This window comes from Apiospora hydei (genome assembly GCF_038363865.1).
Source record: "Apiospora hydei strain CBS 114990 chromosome Unknown utg000007l_segment0_segment0, whole genome shotgun sequence".
Classification (NCBI taxonomy): Eukaryota; Fungi; Ascomycota; class Sordariomycetes; order Amphisphaeriales; family Apiosporaceae; genus Apiospora; species Apiospora hydei.
In genome coordinates, this window is record NW_027117366.1 from 1,510,754 (window position 1) to 1,524,926 (window position 14,173).

Below are 14,173 nucleotides of genomic sequence, written 5' to 3' on the forward strand. Positions count from 1 at the left end.
AATCTATCTGACAACTCGGGTATATGGTTTGATTAATCCCCCTTCGCATCCAAATTGGATACTCTTCCAAACTTCTGATATATGCACACTCCACTCCACCATACCCAAGCCATAACGCCGAAGAAATGCACGCGTGATTTCGTTATATTTGTTCCATTTGCCTGTCAAAGGATCAGCGCCCCTCGCTGTTCCCCGACACACAAGAACATTCATTAGAGCTCTCCCCTTTAGTGAGCAGGTCTGTAGGGCTCGTAAGCCAGGTCGTGGTGGCGAATGCCGCCCGACTGGTGTGGTGGCATGCCGTACTGCTGCTGGTGGCCGTAGCCGGCGTTGTAGCTGGCGCGGTTGTCATGGAGGGAGCGTAGCTGCCGTTGGGGATGAACTTCTCCTGCTCGCTGTCATTACGGCGGTGCGAGCGCGAGCGGCTCTCGGGCTTGCAGCAGCAGATGGTGAAAACCCAGAAGAGGCCAGCGGCAAGGGCGAACGCGGCGCCCAGCCAGGTAACGGCGAGGAAGGACGTGTTGACATTGCCCTTGACGCCGTACCACTTGGCCGTGGCCTCGACGGCGCCGACGACCACGACGGACATGGCCGTCATCAGCGCGGCGTAGGCACAGACAGCGATTGTGGCAATGCAAGCGATGACCCAAGTCAGGCAGCTCACGGCCCGCGAGCACGAGGTGAAGAGGGCGAAGAAGAGCTCGACACCGAGAGCGATCATGGCGATGACGTAGACGACCTCGGTCCACTTGGTCACCGTCTTGAAGGCATTCAGGGAGTTGACCAGCTCCTTGGGGATCTCGACCTTGGCGCCGGCAGCGGTGCCGACCGTCGTCAGGGTGGATGTGTTCAGGTAGGTCGAGGCCCAGTCGAACTTGGCCTTGGTGCAGTTACGCTTGTCATTCTGGCTGGTGGTGCAGAAGCCCCACAGGTTGATGTCGTAGAGGTTGGCCAGACCGAGGTCAGCGGCAGTGATGTTGGTGTTCAAAAGGGCGGCAGCGTCAGCAGGGACGGCCTGGTCCTTGGTGAGCTGGTGGACGGTGTCGTCCACATCGCGGCTGCTCTTCTGGGCCTTGTCTAATATGTTTTTCACCGTCATCGGGCTGATGGACAAGCCGGTTGTGTTGACTCGGAAGAGATAGAGGTCTGTGTTTGTCACGCCAGTGAGACCGGCGATCAATAAGCAGATGATGCTGGCGACTACCAGCAGAAACGGTAGCGCCACGCAGAAGACTCTCCCTACGCTGACCATCGTAAAGTTGTTGGTGCTTTGTGGGAGGTAGTGAGGTGGGTCGATTTCAGTGGTCGCTGGGTGGTGATTATGATGTAATAACGATCGATAATACCTGGAGCAAGCGAGCGAGGGTGTGGGTGTGGGTGTCCGTCGAAAAGTCGTTGATCGTAACGAATGCAGGTGGGTGGACGATGTTTCTGCTTCTTGAAGACGACTGAAGCAAACCGGAAACTGCCAAAGTGAAAAAATAATAGAATGGAAGGGCAGAAGTAATCCAGGACACAAAAAGCAAGAGGATGGGACGGCTATTAATCCCGAACGAAAAACATGACGACGAGTTGCAGTTACACACACATACGCACCTGCACGCACACTCACAGGTCCTGTTCCTCATGCGTTTCGTGATAAGCGTGGCGCAGTGCTGTTTTGTCTTCCTGCTGCCCACATTTGCCCACCTCAGCCTGGATGTGGATGACTTGGCAGTGTTTAGCCTATCGAAACGTCACTTTTGGTTGCACTCACAGCCCCCCAAGTGCAAAAAAGTGCTGAGTGCGCCCCCCCTTCCCCCAACCCAGCCCGCCGAACGAGAGTTTTATGGAGAATCTGAGGCGATCCTAGCCTACTGCGCTTGCCTTCGGGCAGGGTAAACCCAGCCCATCGGCGGCCCTGGACGCGCCATCCGAGTCTCGTCAGGCGTGGACGATTCCTTCGTTTACCTACCACTGACCAGCGACCAGGCCCCCGATTCCTTTTGAACCCATCGTCTTAGCTGAAGTGCATGGGGATTTTTTTTGTCTTTTACTAGCCCGTTGGCCCGATGATGGTGAAACGCTCAACGCGGGCCAGAGGCAAGCCCCAGGACATTCATTCCATCATTTTTCCGGGCACTGCAATACTCCGGGCTCTGTCTTTGTTTGAGTGTAACATCTTCCTTGGTCCCTGGAAACATGCATGACGTCTGTTTGGGAGGCCTGAGGAGTGTGTTGCGAGTCGTGGTTGCCAGGGCGGCGTGGAAGGGCTGGGGGATCAGCTGCTAGTGGGGGTGAATAATGTGCTGATCACTTGCAAAGGTTTTTCTTCTTCTCCCCCTTCAAAAGAACGCGCATGCTGCAGCAAGAACAAATTACCTAGTGCCCTCGGGACCCCTACCGCTGCATTGGCTGGATAAATGCTAATTGCGAATATTATCACGAGTAGGTTCATCACCGGCGAAGTAAGAAACTGTGCAATCCTACGCATGTAGACAAAGCCGAAGCCCGTCAGACACCGTGTTCCTTTACCTGTCAAACACCAAACGCCAGGGAAATGGCCGGCCGCCAAGATAATGAAGAAAGAGAAAAAAAAAGTGAGTGGCGTTCCGTGGCCGCGGTGGTAGGAGATGGCTGGGAAGTTACGCGGCTTGCACATCAGTGTGGGCCCTGGCGCAGTCAGCACAGCTCGCTCAGCTCGACGAAGCAGGCGATGTGTGCACTTTCCAACACGAAGAAATGGGTTTCCTTCCCCGGCCATTGGGGAAGATGAGATGCTAAAAGTCTAGTACGGAGTAGCGAGTTGTAGTAGCCCATCGTCTATCGGAAAAAGCGTCATATGTACTAGAATGCACAGACGGGGGACTCGATTTTGAAGTAAAACAAACCCGCCTACATCTAAAAATAGCTGGCCCCTCTTATAAGGATGGCTAAGTAAGTTTTATTATCTACACATCCTATCCATGCCAACCCTACTACTACTATTATTATTCTATAGCTGGCCGCAACAACATCCCGAAAAGGTCTCTATACTTATATATATATATATACATATAATCCCATACCTGGAAATGGTTACCACACACACTTGGCCGATTTGCCGCAACGTCCGTAGACCGGGGACGCACACCATCCCCCCTCGGCATACGATGTGTCGGATTTCCTGTACGTCAGCACTGCATACAGCTGTTCCAGCTAGGTATGGCTCTAATATATGCTGCTATGCAGTAACATAATAGCAGCCCGCTGTAAGACCAAAACAAAAGCAGGCTAATCCTCATGCTACTACCTTACTTACTTAGCATCTCGGAGAAATCTGGTCGATATAGGCGGTGGCTTACATGCACACTCCTTGAAGAACAGAAGCCGTTTTGGGGGTATACCCAGGTCTTCGACAGCTGCGACTAGGAGATCCTTGACAACATTCCCAAAGGATATATCGGCCTTATAGGTATCAGAATTTCGCCTAGTGAGTGCTCTGAGCGAAAGGTTGTGTTGGTATACCTGACCCGGATCGTCCCGCTTGCTGCAATCGCCGTGATAGGGTCATGACACGTGCCTACATTTACAAGTACGCTGGCAAAGGCAGCAAAAGAAAAGTCTGTCCAACCAGTTCCGGAGATCTGTTTGGTTTGGGCAGAACGGTGAAATCACATGGATGTCCAGGGTCCATGTATGCATGCGAGAAGAGAACCCCTGAACCCAGCGTGGCGTGTGACTGCACTTCACTATATACACGAGGTAGGACGAGCTTCTGTGTAAGGCCGTATGTAGGGGATTGGCTACTGAATAGGTAGCCCATGCACCACCTTGATCACCAGGTCCACACGGGTTTCTGTTTCGTTACCCAACAAATGGGCCAGCCATTGAGTAGCTGACAACGGCAAGGCATGTTGTCGCGTTGCCATTGGATGCCCCCAGGCGTCGGCAGCTAAGTCCCGACTTCATTTGCCCAGAAATGGGCGGAAGAGTGAAAACAACAAGAATATAACACACGATATCTCTCGAGCGCCTGGCTTTTCCGCATTGCTGCCCGTTGAAATACTTGCAGTAGAGAAGAAGAAGAGAAACAAGTCGGATCGTTCCCTCTAATGGAGTTGAGGTAAAGAAACGCCAGGTAGTTTGGTCTCGACTCTTCTGACGGCATTTTTCTGTTTCCAGATGCCAAATGTGACTCGGTGAAGCGCTGCAGAGGCTCAAGCGCCCCGCCTGGAAAAACCCACATTGGTGGGACATTTTCTCCAGTTTGCCCAAGTCTGGACTGCATCAGGCATGAACGGGGGACAGTTTGACAGCAAGTGAAGCCTGACTGCCGACAAGGGCCAACGGGGGTCGGACTCTATCATCGTCTTCAGTATGCTGCTGACGTCCCTCGTCCATTTGATAGTCAATCAATAGACTATCAACTATGTAGATAGATATATGATAAGAACGGGATGTAGATGACATTTTCTGAAAGTGGGAAATGATCAGCGCCCGTCGTGGATCGATTTCACATACAAGAGGCCTGCGCATGTTGGGAGGCGGCGCCCGGCAGACAACTTGCTTGATCTTGCTCAGATCCCGCCGGAGGAGTAGTAGTAAGCGTTTCGACTTTCGAGAGGCCCACGACCGAAAGCGACAGCGACAGCGACCGCGACAACAACAACCACACTCGAAAACCCCCCGGTGCATGTCATACATACGTGCGGCGAAACCAATAGTCTTGCATCTTGGCGCTCACCACATGCTCAAGCTGTAGCAACCAGCTACCAGCTTATCGGGCTCAAAAAGACTTGGCTGCAACATCGCCAACACTAAAAACAAACCAACCAACTATCGCCCTCGCTGCTGCTTGCTGCATTGCAATACCAGCACTCCGTCCATCGTGGCTCTTGGCGCTGCGCCCGGTTCATCAGCAAGACTCTACATATCTGCCTCCATCCATCTTTGCAATCTTAGAAGAGAATCCTTTCTCTGAGAGGATCTCCCCCCACCCCCTCACCTCACTTGGATCCCTCTTATTCTCTCGCTCGCCCACCAGATTGATCGATTGAGTACCGCCACTCCGAAGTTCGTTCCCCGCATTTCGACGCTCGGCCACTTATCACCCTCTAACTTACCTACTTACTTACGGTCCTGCCTACTACTACTACTGCCTCAGTACTAGGTTAATAGCATCGCAACGAACCCGGCACGGATCGCAGGGCTTTTTGAAAGGGTTCGCCAGCGTATCTTGCCTAGTCGCGCTAAGAACTTCGGCGTCCTTGTGCCCCTCTTACTCCTCCCTCCCCTTGTTCTTTCAAGTCGAGTAGCAGAAGTAGCCAGTCCAGGTCCAGTCGTAGTAGTCGCTGTCGTCGTACCCAGCGGCTGTCTTTGCCGCTTTGTTCTGTCTGTCCTTCAATGCTTGATACGACCTGCTGACTACGCCGGATTGTTGTCGAGAGCCTTCTTCGCCTTCACTACGAGGTGTGTATAGGCGCAGAAGCCAGCCGACGCCTGAACAATTGCCCTGTTCCATCAATCAATCGAACGCAAGCCCAACTCGACGCACGCAATCCGAAGAGGCCTGCCTAGATTGCCGACTTTCCCACCCCACAACGCGCGGTTGAATGCGGCTGAGGTTGGAAAACAAGCCAACCCAATCTTTTGCTGTGTCTTGCCCGGCCGGAACCCGTACTTTCCCACACCACACTACCCACCACATCGTCATAGCCTCAAACATACACATACACTCTTAGCAGTAGGTTACTTTCTCCAACAACCTCAATCACACGCCCAACACCAGCATTGTCTTGCCAGTATCTCGTGTCTGCCGTGTTTGGTACTTTGTTTGTCCTCTGACTGCCGGCCGCGGATTTACCCTCTCCGCTCGGCTGCACGTAGTTGGCGCCGACCGTCTCTGCTGTCCCTGTTGATGCACACTCAAGTTACTTACGCCGATTCTTCTGCTGCAGCCAATCTCCAACCACGGACGCAATCACGGCGCCTCGAGTCTCTTCCATCACCCTCATCCTCTCCGCCCTCGAACGGCTCTTCCACCCTCCCTAACCCGACCTGCAACTCTTCCCCAGTCTTGCAACAACCTCGTCGAGTCACCCCGACGTCGGGTAGCGGCTGGCTGTGAGGACAGCCTCGGTGGACCACGAAGCGCACCTCCGGCCTCCTACTACATATAACCCTGCACTCAATAGACGCTCGGGAAACATACTATGGGAAATCAGGCCTCCAAAGAAGGAGGCTCCTCCAAGGGCAGCGGCCCTGGAGACAACCTGCAGTCTTATCCCAGTTTTAGCAGATCAGACACCAAGGACTCCACCCGCTCCTTTCGCTCCTTGCGATCCAAGATTCCAGGAGGCGGCAAGACGGACAGCCCCAGGAACTCGACCTTACTATCTAACGGCGATGCTGCTGCGGCTGTGGAGAAGTCAGATGCCGCTTCCGTCAAGTCGGGGCGAAGCTCCAGATCAAGGGTTGGTCGTTCCGATTCCACCATCGGTCCAGAGTCTCCCGAGTCGCCGCAGTCGCCAGATGGACTCACGTCTCCTCTCGACGACACGCAACCGCCTCCATCACCAATCCACTCCACCTCTATGAAGGCAGGCCACGCCGATATCACCGCTGCCCAGGCTAGCGGGGAAGTCGACCATGTCTCCGACCAACCCCCTACGGGCGGCGTCAACCCGGGATCCCAAATACCCGGGAAGCCAGGCCAGTCGATCTTGGTTAGGAAGGACAGTGTGGCCGGAAATGGCCAGAATGCCTCTGCCGAAGGAAATCCCGACGAGGTACCACCTGGCGGGGTCGCTATGGGTGACATTAAGGACATTGATCTAGACGACTTCATCAAGCGTCTACTAGATGCTGCGTATGCTGGAAAGGTTACCAAGGGCGTGTGTCTTAAGAACGCCGAGATCGTGGCAATCTGCCAACGAGCGAGAGAGTGCTTTCTCTCCCAACCAGCTCTCCTCGAGCTGGACGCACCGGTGAAGATCGTCGGAGATGTTCACGGACAGTATACCGACCTTATTCGCATGTTCGAGATGTGCGGGTTCCCACCCAACGCCAACTTCTTATTCCTTGGCGACTACGTCGATCGCGGCAAGCAGTCACTCGAGACGATACTGCTTCTGCTGTGCTACAAACTCAAATACCCCGAGAACTTCTTCCTGCTCAGGGGCAATCACGAATGCGCCAACGTTACCAGGGTCTACGGATTTTACGATGAGTGCAAACGCCGCTGCAACGTGAAGATCTGGAAGACTTTTATCGACTGCTTCAACACCCTGCCAATCGCAGCTATTGTCGCAGGAAAGATATTCTGTGTCCACGGTGGTCTATCGCCAGCCCTCAGTCATATGGATGATATTCGTAACATAGCGCGGCCTACTGACGTCCCTGACTATGGCCTCCTCAACGATCTTCTGTGGTCTGACCCGGCAGATATGGAACAAGATTGGGAGGCTAACGAGCGTGGTGTCAGCTACTGCTTTGGCAAGAAGGTCATTACCGATTTCCTGACCACGCACGATTTCGACTTGGTCTGCCGGGCCCATATGGTAGTTGAGGATGGCTACGAGTTCTTTAACGACAGAGTCCTCGTTACTGTTTTCAGCGCACCAAACGTAAGTACTCAAGGCGCCACCATCATGTGAAGGTGTAATGCTAACCATCCCATCTAGTACTGTGGCGAGTTTGACAACTGGGGAGCCGTCATGTCAGTGTCGTCTGAGCTCCTATGCAGTTTCGAGCTCCTCAAGCCACTGGACTCCTCCGCCTTGAAGAGTCACATCAAGAAAGGAAGGAACAAGCGCAACACAATGTTGAATAGTCCTGTAAGTCTATTAGTTCGACCGTGTGCTATACGGCCGTGGCAAGCATCTGTACTGACCTAATTTTGTAGCCTGCGAACGTATACCCCCAGAGCGTATAGCGTAAGCTCAGTGATAGACGACGAGCTTAAGCAGATGTGCACTGGTTCGAGGTATCGGACGACCGTTGCCTTGCCTAAGAGCTTGGCCCAGCCAACTCACTTGTGTATGGATCCGGACATTCTTTGAATTAGGAGAGCGTAGTCAGTCCCGAGTGGACCAGGGACATCATATTTCATGATGCGCCCAGTGACCAGGGGTGGCGCCAGACGATCTTTAGCCGAGTTGGGTCTACGGCAGCTTACGAGCGCACCACAGCGAACAGTGTTGGGCGTGGACGTAAAAATCCATGTTCAATAGCGAGGATGGAGACCTGGAATGGCCTTTCCTCACTTTGCCCTAAAGTCCTGTCGGCAGAGAATGGGCATGCTTTCCACACATACATACGCATATAGCGAGGCACACTGCAGTAGAAACCGTGGTCCTGCATATACTTATACCGCGGAAATAGGCCGCGGTACGATCCATTCACAGAAGAGGGCATGGTTTTTTGTTTTGGCGGGGACAGTTGGCTGGCAAACGTAAATGCCCAGAGGGTTCTTCTCACCCACACGGACAATGAAGCATTGCGAGAGGGGGTTCGAGAGCGAACGGTGGCTGCTGGAGGATGCTGGGACTTGTAGAAGATAAATTGTGCTGCTGCTGCTGATGTATACTAATCGAGTTTCTTACTATCTATCCTCCCCTTTTCTCGAGGGTAGACCAACGACGCTACTTATTCCTCATTCTAGAAGCGACTGGAGTAACAAAGTAGCTAATGAATGGAACTTTGGTGCCTGAATCCATCTTGATCAATATTTCTAGGTGATTGACCACCTGCTGTACGAGTGCCCTGGTAACTTACACTCGTGATGAACCCCCGCCGGGTGATGGGTTGTTGATGATATATAAGTCAAACAATGGTTGAGAACAAATACCGGAAAATATGTATGATGAAGGAAACCGATGCTGTTTATTATATGGTAGCACTACTGTACAACGCCGGGGCTAGATGGAGACTGCCTCCTCCACTCCTATCTCACTGTCCTCAGCCTCCTCGCCTGTCTCGAATAGAATGATTAAGTACGTGATGGCAAAGACGAGTTACGTTCTTTCCCCTTTGACGTGCTTGCCGAAATATGCCTCCAATCTGGCAACGGCGGCAGGAAAGAAAATACGACTCTGTTACTGCCTCCTGAGTCTAGACACCATGGATACAGAGGCATTGTTAGAATGGCCCTTATAATGTTGTGTTGTACCTGCCACCAGATTTACACACAATCACAGGTCGGCCGGACGGTCGTTCACCCGGTCTCCCCAAACCCCCAATGTACCCGGCGAAGATTTGCTCGCAACTAGTCGCTATATCTCGCTGGTCGTCTCCGGACGCGGGTGCGGTCGATCACATTACTCCCGTCGCTGTCGTCCGCCGCCCGCGACCCGCCATCCGCGTCATCGTTCCCAGCATGGCCACGGCTACGTCGGCCACCGCCGCCGCCGCCCAGGGCACTCAAGTCGTCTTCGCTGTCGTTGACCTCGGAGGTGCGCCGGGCCGTGGCCATGTTGCTGTTGCGAGGCCGAACCATGTCGATGTCGTCGTCAGCTGCGGGCACCGAGAGCGGACTGGACTCGAGGGCGTTGTGCCTGACGGCGCGACGGGTACGCTTCCGACTAGGAGTGTTATCCTCGTGCTCGTCCGAGTCAGTGTCGTGGGCGGCGTTACCGCCCATCACGGGACGACTGACTACCGGATGGCGACGAGTAGAACGTTGGCTCCCTCCACTGCGGCGGGTGGCGCTGGCACCGACACTCGCACTCGCGCCCGGTGCAACCGGGCCTTCTTCGTGGCCTTCTCCATCGTCATGATCGTCGGCAATGACCTTGCGTACCTTTCTGCCACGCCGTTTGGGCGTAGACTGCAACGGACCGTCATCTGTTTCCGGCTCAGTGGAAGCATCAGGGCGGTTTTTGCTCAGGTGGGCTCTGGTGAAGAGATTGTCCGTCTTGGGCTTGCTCGACGTGGCGGCTTTGGTATCAAATCGTCTACGGTTACCGCCACGAGCCGGAGCATCCAAATTGACTGCCGCAGGCCGATATTCCTCTTCTTCCGACTCATCCTCGACCCTAGCGCGTTTGCGTTTCTTTGGCTTTTCGTCTCTAAACGGGTCTTCTTCGGCCTGTGCTTCCATTGCATTCTCCTCATCGTCGTCTAGATCTGAGTCGACCTTGGCAGCCGCAAACGCCTTTTTGTTGTTATTTGGCTTGCGCCCTCGCTTCTTGGGCGGGCGACCCCTAGGTTTCTTGGGCTTGTCCAAGTCTTCCTTTTGCTTTTGCGCTTCTTGACTTTCTCTTCCTCCTTCTGCTCGTCAAGCAGTTTCTTGGTCAAGTTGGGGAAGTTTTCACCGTAGTTGAAGAAGAGTTCCTCGCCGGCTTTGATATCGCGCATCGCGCTGAACTTGATCCGGTATTCGCCGCAGACATACAGGATCTTGGGCGTGATATTGCATCCTAATCCGCGCTTATCGGCATCGTCCTGATGGTTGATGTAGCGACTTAGATTTCCATATATAGCCGCATCAACCCAGATGCCTTCCTGCTCAAGCAACGTGAACAGATAAGATGCATTCGATTCCTCGTCAAACACATCACCCCGCCTAGCCTCTCGGCGAACTCCCTCATCCTGGCTGATCAGCTCACCGACGTATTCAATGACAAAATCGTCCTGGGAGATATCTTGTGCCGTGAAAAGACCGTAGCCACAGTTCTCAATCATGGAATTACCAAGGACAAGAGACTTGGCTTTGCCTCGCTGAAGAGCACAGTTCTGACAACCCGTGGTATAGAGGTGATCGTTATCCGCATTTCGAGGATTCGCGCGGTCTAGGGCACCGCAACTGCCACAAAGGACCGGGTCGCATTCGCGGTTGAGCTGGACGCATATACAGCTCTTCTGGTCTTTTGACTTTGCATTCGGAAGACACGACTTCCCAAGAGAGTGACAAGCGCAGCCTGTAAACTTGATCGCGCATGTTTCAGCGGTGCATCGACAAAAGCGTTCGCACATGACACGGTGCTGAACGCAGGGGCATCGGCTATCACAAGGTCCCTCGTGAGAGCAGGGGTCGAAGTGATCTCTTCGTTGGTGCTCATGCGTAATCGTCTGTTCTTGCCAATCGCCTATGAGCACCTTTTTGTGGCGGTCGTACCAGTTGACTGACTTAACCTTCACTGGTGGCGGCAGCGACTCGAACGTGGGCTTGAGATCGAGTTTCTCAAATTGGCGATTAACGTCCCAGCAGGGTCTGCCGGTTGCCACAGCTGTTGCACACTGTACTGGAATGTTGGTATCGCAGAGAGTGGCAACAAAAGTCCTCAGCAGCATTGTCTCGGTTTCGCTCCACGGCTTAGCCCGTGTCCCACGCGGACCATACACATGGCAGTCCTGGCCGCATGGCTTTTCAGCTTTGCGAGCCACTGGGCTGCCATCGCCCTTCTTCTTTGCAGCCTTGATGGCCTTCTTGCGAAGCAGAGGCTCGAGGCCACCAACAACTTCGATAGAGAACCGTTTCCTTTCATTATCAACGCCATATTCCCCATGCTCACAAGAGTGACTGCAGCAGATCAAGCAGCCAAGCAAGGCGTAAGTCTCGAGAAACGACTCCACGGTCGTATCCTCTACAATAGGCTTGACCTGGCTTGGAGTATCTTTCATCCACTTCTTGTTGTCGACGATAGTATCGACCGACTTGTCGAGTAGCAACACATCGCGTAAAGTAACGGCTCTTTTGTCGAGTTTTGCCGAGTCAAAGACTTTGTCGAAGGCTTCGGTGAACATGCTGACTGCTCTCGCTGTGCGCGGGGACCCAATATCGTCGTTATAGGAGTTCAACAAACTGCTTTTTTGTTGAGGCGTCACAGCGTCGGTCTGGCTTGCCATGTACCGAATCAGGGTAGATTTTGTGCAGTTTTCAAGACCGAGCTTGTCCAGCCAGTGGTCCAAATACAGCAACAGAATGGTGCTGTGTTCCTTCTGCATGGTCTTGTGGACTTTTTCTGGTCGACTGAGAGTAGCAAATCCAGAAGTTTTATCCATGCTCTCCAGATTCTCGAGCCACCGCCGGTATTGGGGCTCCTCCTCATCTGCCAAATCTCGCAAATGGGGCACGAAGCTAAGCATTGTGTTGGGCGACAGAATATTCTTCTGTATCTCTACATGATGGAAGTTATAGTTGGGAACAGGTCCAACTTCAGTTTTGATGCAGGTCACCTGGAAATGCTCCCGCTTTTCCTGTTTTGACAAACGGCCGGGTCCCAGTTGCTAGAACGATATCAGTGTGTGTACTATTCGGATGGGCATGGCCATACGCTGGTGCGCGACATACCTTGGTCTTGAACTTCATGGCCCCCTTGCCGGGCTCCATCGCTTTAGATTTGAGTTCGGAAAACCAGTTCTTCTTGGCGATATCGGGCTGCGATGGAGCGCCCTTCTTCCAAGCCAAGTGGATTTGACGAGCAGTCAAACGAGCGCCGTCATCCTCGATTTCTTTCTTGAACTGTCGTAACTGCTTTTCCAACTTTTCGATGGTCCACTCGGCCTTTTTGGGCGTGTGGGCCTTAGGAGTGCGGTGACTGGTATGTTGATGAGTTTGCTGGCTGGGGGGCGACATGGCAGGATGAGCAGATTTGCCCGCAACGCCGGTCCTCAAAGGTAGTTGGTTTGGTGCAGTCTCCTCCTTGACCTTTTGAGCCGAGGCTGTGTTGCCTCGTAGAGGCGACGCTGTAGTGGGCGAACCAGGTGCGGCTTCAGCGGGCAGCTGCGCCGGTGGTGCAGAAGGAGTCCCTGGTTTACGGCTGCGAGAGCCGGGCTGAGAAAATGGCTGCGATGTCTGTTTCCGGGGAGTACAAGCTGGGACCCCTACCATCTCCGACTCGTCGGTGGATGAGAGCGTGGTGAGGTCGACAGAGTCCTGGGCGGGACGCATTTCGTCCAAACTAAGAGGTCTTATCGGGGAAGCAGCGCGTCAGGATAAAATAAACTTCGACGCCGCAATGGCCCGACAAATGCGAGGCTGAACCTTGCGAGCCCCTCTGGCCTTTCTTTCGACTTCTTAGGTCAATGGGATGTGACGAGTACAGGAGAAGGCCAATCAATGCTGGCAGCGCCTCATCTTACTACGTTTAGATGTGCATAGGAGCTGCTCGGAAAGTCTCAAGGTCTAGTTCAAGAGATATAAGCATGCAACGGGTTGCATGCAAGATAATGGATCAATCCCCGGCTCTCGGTACCAACTGTGCGGTGACACTATGCTATAGTCTCCAAGTGGCAGACTGGATTAACAGACAGAAAGCGTCGATGGAACCTCGATTGCAAGTGCAAGTAATGAAAATGTCCAAGAAAAGAAGCGCAGATAACAGCCAAACCTGATGAACGAAATGGACAGCCAAAGAGCAGGCGACCCTTTCTCGAAACTTGGTCGGTGTCCAATCAAGGTATTCATAGAATTGGTTGACAAACGGTGGTGATCGTCAACCTCAGCGGCGGAAAGATGATGGGAGTACTAGCCACTATGTCAGGAGACGCGAAGCGATCGCGTCTTGTCTCACGGTCGGCCGGCCCCATTTAATTCCTCCGTCACTTGTCACTCAATGGAGGTGTGGCGCAGATGCCTGTGGCTGGCTATATGCCCGTGCTGACTGATAGCCCAAACTTCTCCCTTCAATTGATGCAAGCGACTTCAAGTACAGTAGTAGGTTAGGCAGTTGTAGATCAAGTTCATTATTGACGTACATCTGTCTGGATTGTTTGAATAATACCCTCGAGTTGCTGTGGTTATGACCAGATTTTGTGCACGATTTACGTGCTCCCTTGACGACGGTGATGTAGCTCTGATGTAGGACTTCGAAGAATGCAGAGAGGGTTGAGGGTCTCTGTGCCAGCAGCCAGATGACGTGCGATGATACCCTAATTCCTTCCAGGACCGCATCAGGAAAAGTGCATGTCTCTGTCTCACCCAGCGAGGTCATCATTGCCGTGGTGATGGAACGGAATTCAATGGTGTCAATTTCACCTTCTTGGAGGTGCGGTACATGCGGCATGCTGTGGTACGGCAGTCGAAGTATTGGAAAGCCTAGGTGCCTGGATAGCTCAGTTGAGCCAATGGCAGGAGGCCAATCAGAGGTCGATCGGCACTTAGCAACACCACAGCCCGCTGGATCACCGCTGGATCAGACTCAGTCCGACGCCCAGCGACGCCGTTTCAGCGCTACTCTTCCCTTTTCAATGATGATGACGTAGGATCCAG

The 14,173-nt window shown here is 53.3% G+C and overlaps 3 protein-coding genes across 3 annotated transcripts; 1 reads left to right on the forward strand and 2 right to left on the reverse strand.

Annotated features, from left to right (window-relative positions):
• Positions 1 to 227: 227 nt before the first annotated feature.
• PG997_009541 (uncharacterized protein) lies at positions 228 to 1,252 on the reverse strand (the record flags this gene model as incomplete). Its single annotated transcript, XM_066813856.1, has 2 exons — positions 228 to 336; positions 384 to 1,252. The coding sequence occupies 2 exons, from the start codon at positions 1,250 to 1,252 to the stop codon at positions 228 to 230; spliced, it is 978 nt and encodes a 325-aa protein (XP_066665818.1).
• A 4,921-nt stretch (positions 1,253 to 6,173) lies between these two features.
• PG997_009542 (serine/threonine-protein phosphatase PP-Z) lies at positions 6,174 to 7,894 on the forward strand (the record flags this gene model as incomplete). The annotated part of the gene is made up of 3 exons (XM_066813857.1): positions 6,174 to 7,586; positions 7,644 to 7,796; positions 7,865 to 7,894. 3 exons carry the CDS (start codon positions 6,174 to 6,176, stop codon positions 7,892 to 7,894), a joined length of 1,596 nt encoding a protein of 531 aa, XP_066665819.1.
• Positions 7,895 to 9,226: 1,332 nt separating this feature from the next.
• Positions 9,227 to 12,853, reverse strand: PG997_009543 (uncharacterized protein; the record flags this gene model as incomplete). The annotated part of the gene is made up of 3 exons (XM_066813858.1): positions 9,227 to 10,114; positions 10,216 to 12,159; positions 12,254 to 12,853. 3 exons carry the CDS (start codon positions 12,851 to 12,853, stop codon positions 9,227 to 9,229), a joined length of 3,432 nt encoding a protein of 1,143 aa, XP_066665820.1.
• Between the last annotated feature and the right edge of the window lie 1,320 nt (positions 12,854 to 14,173).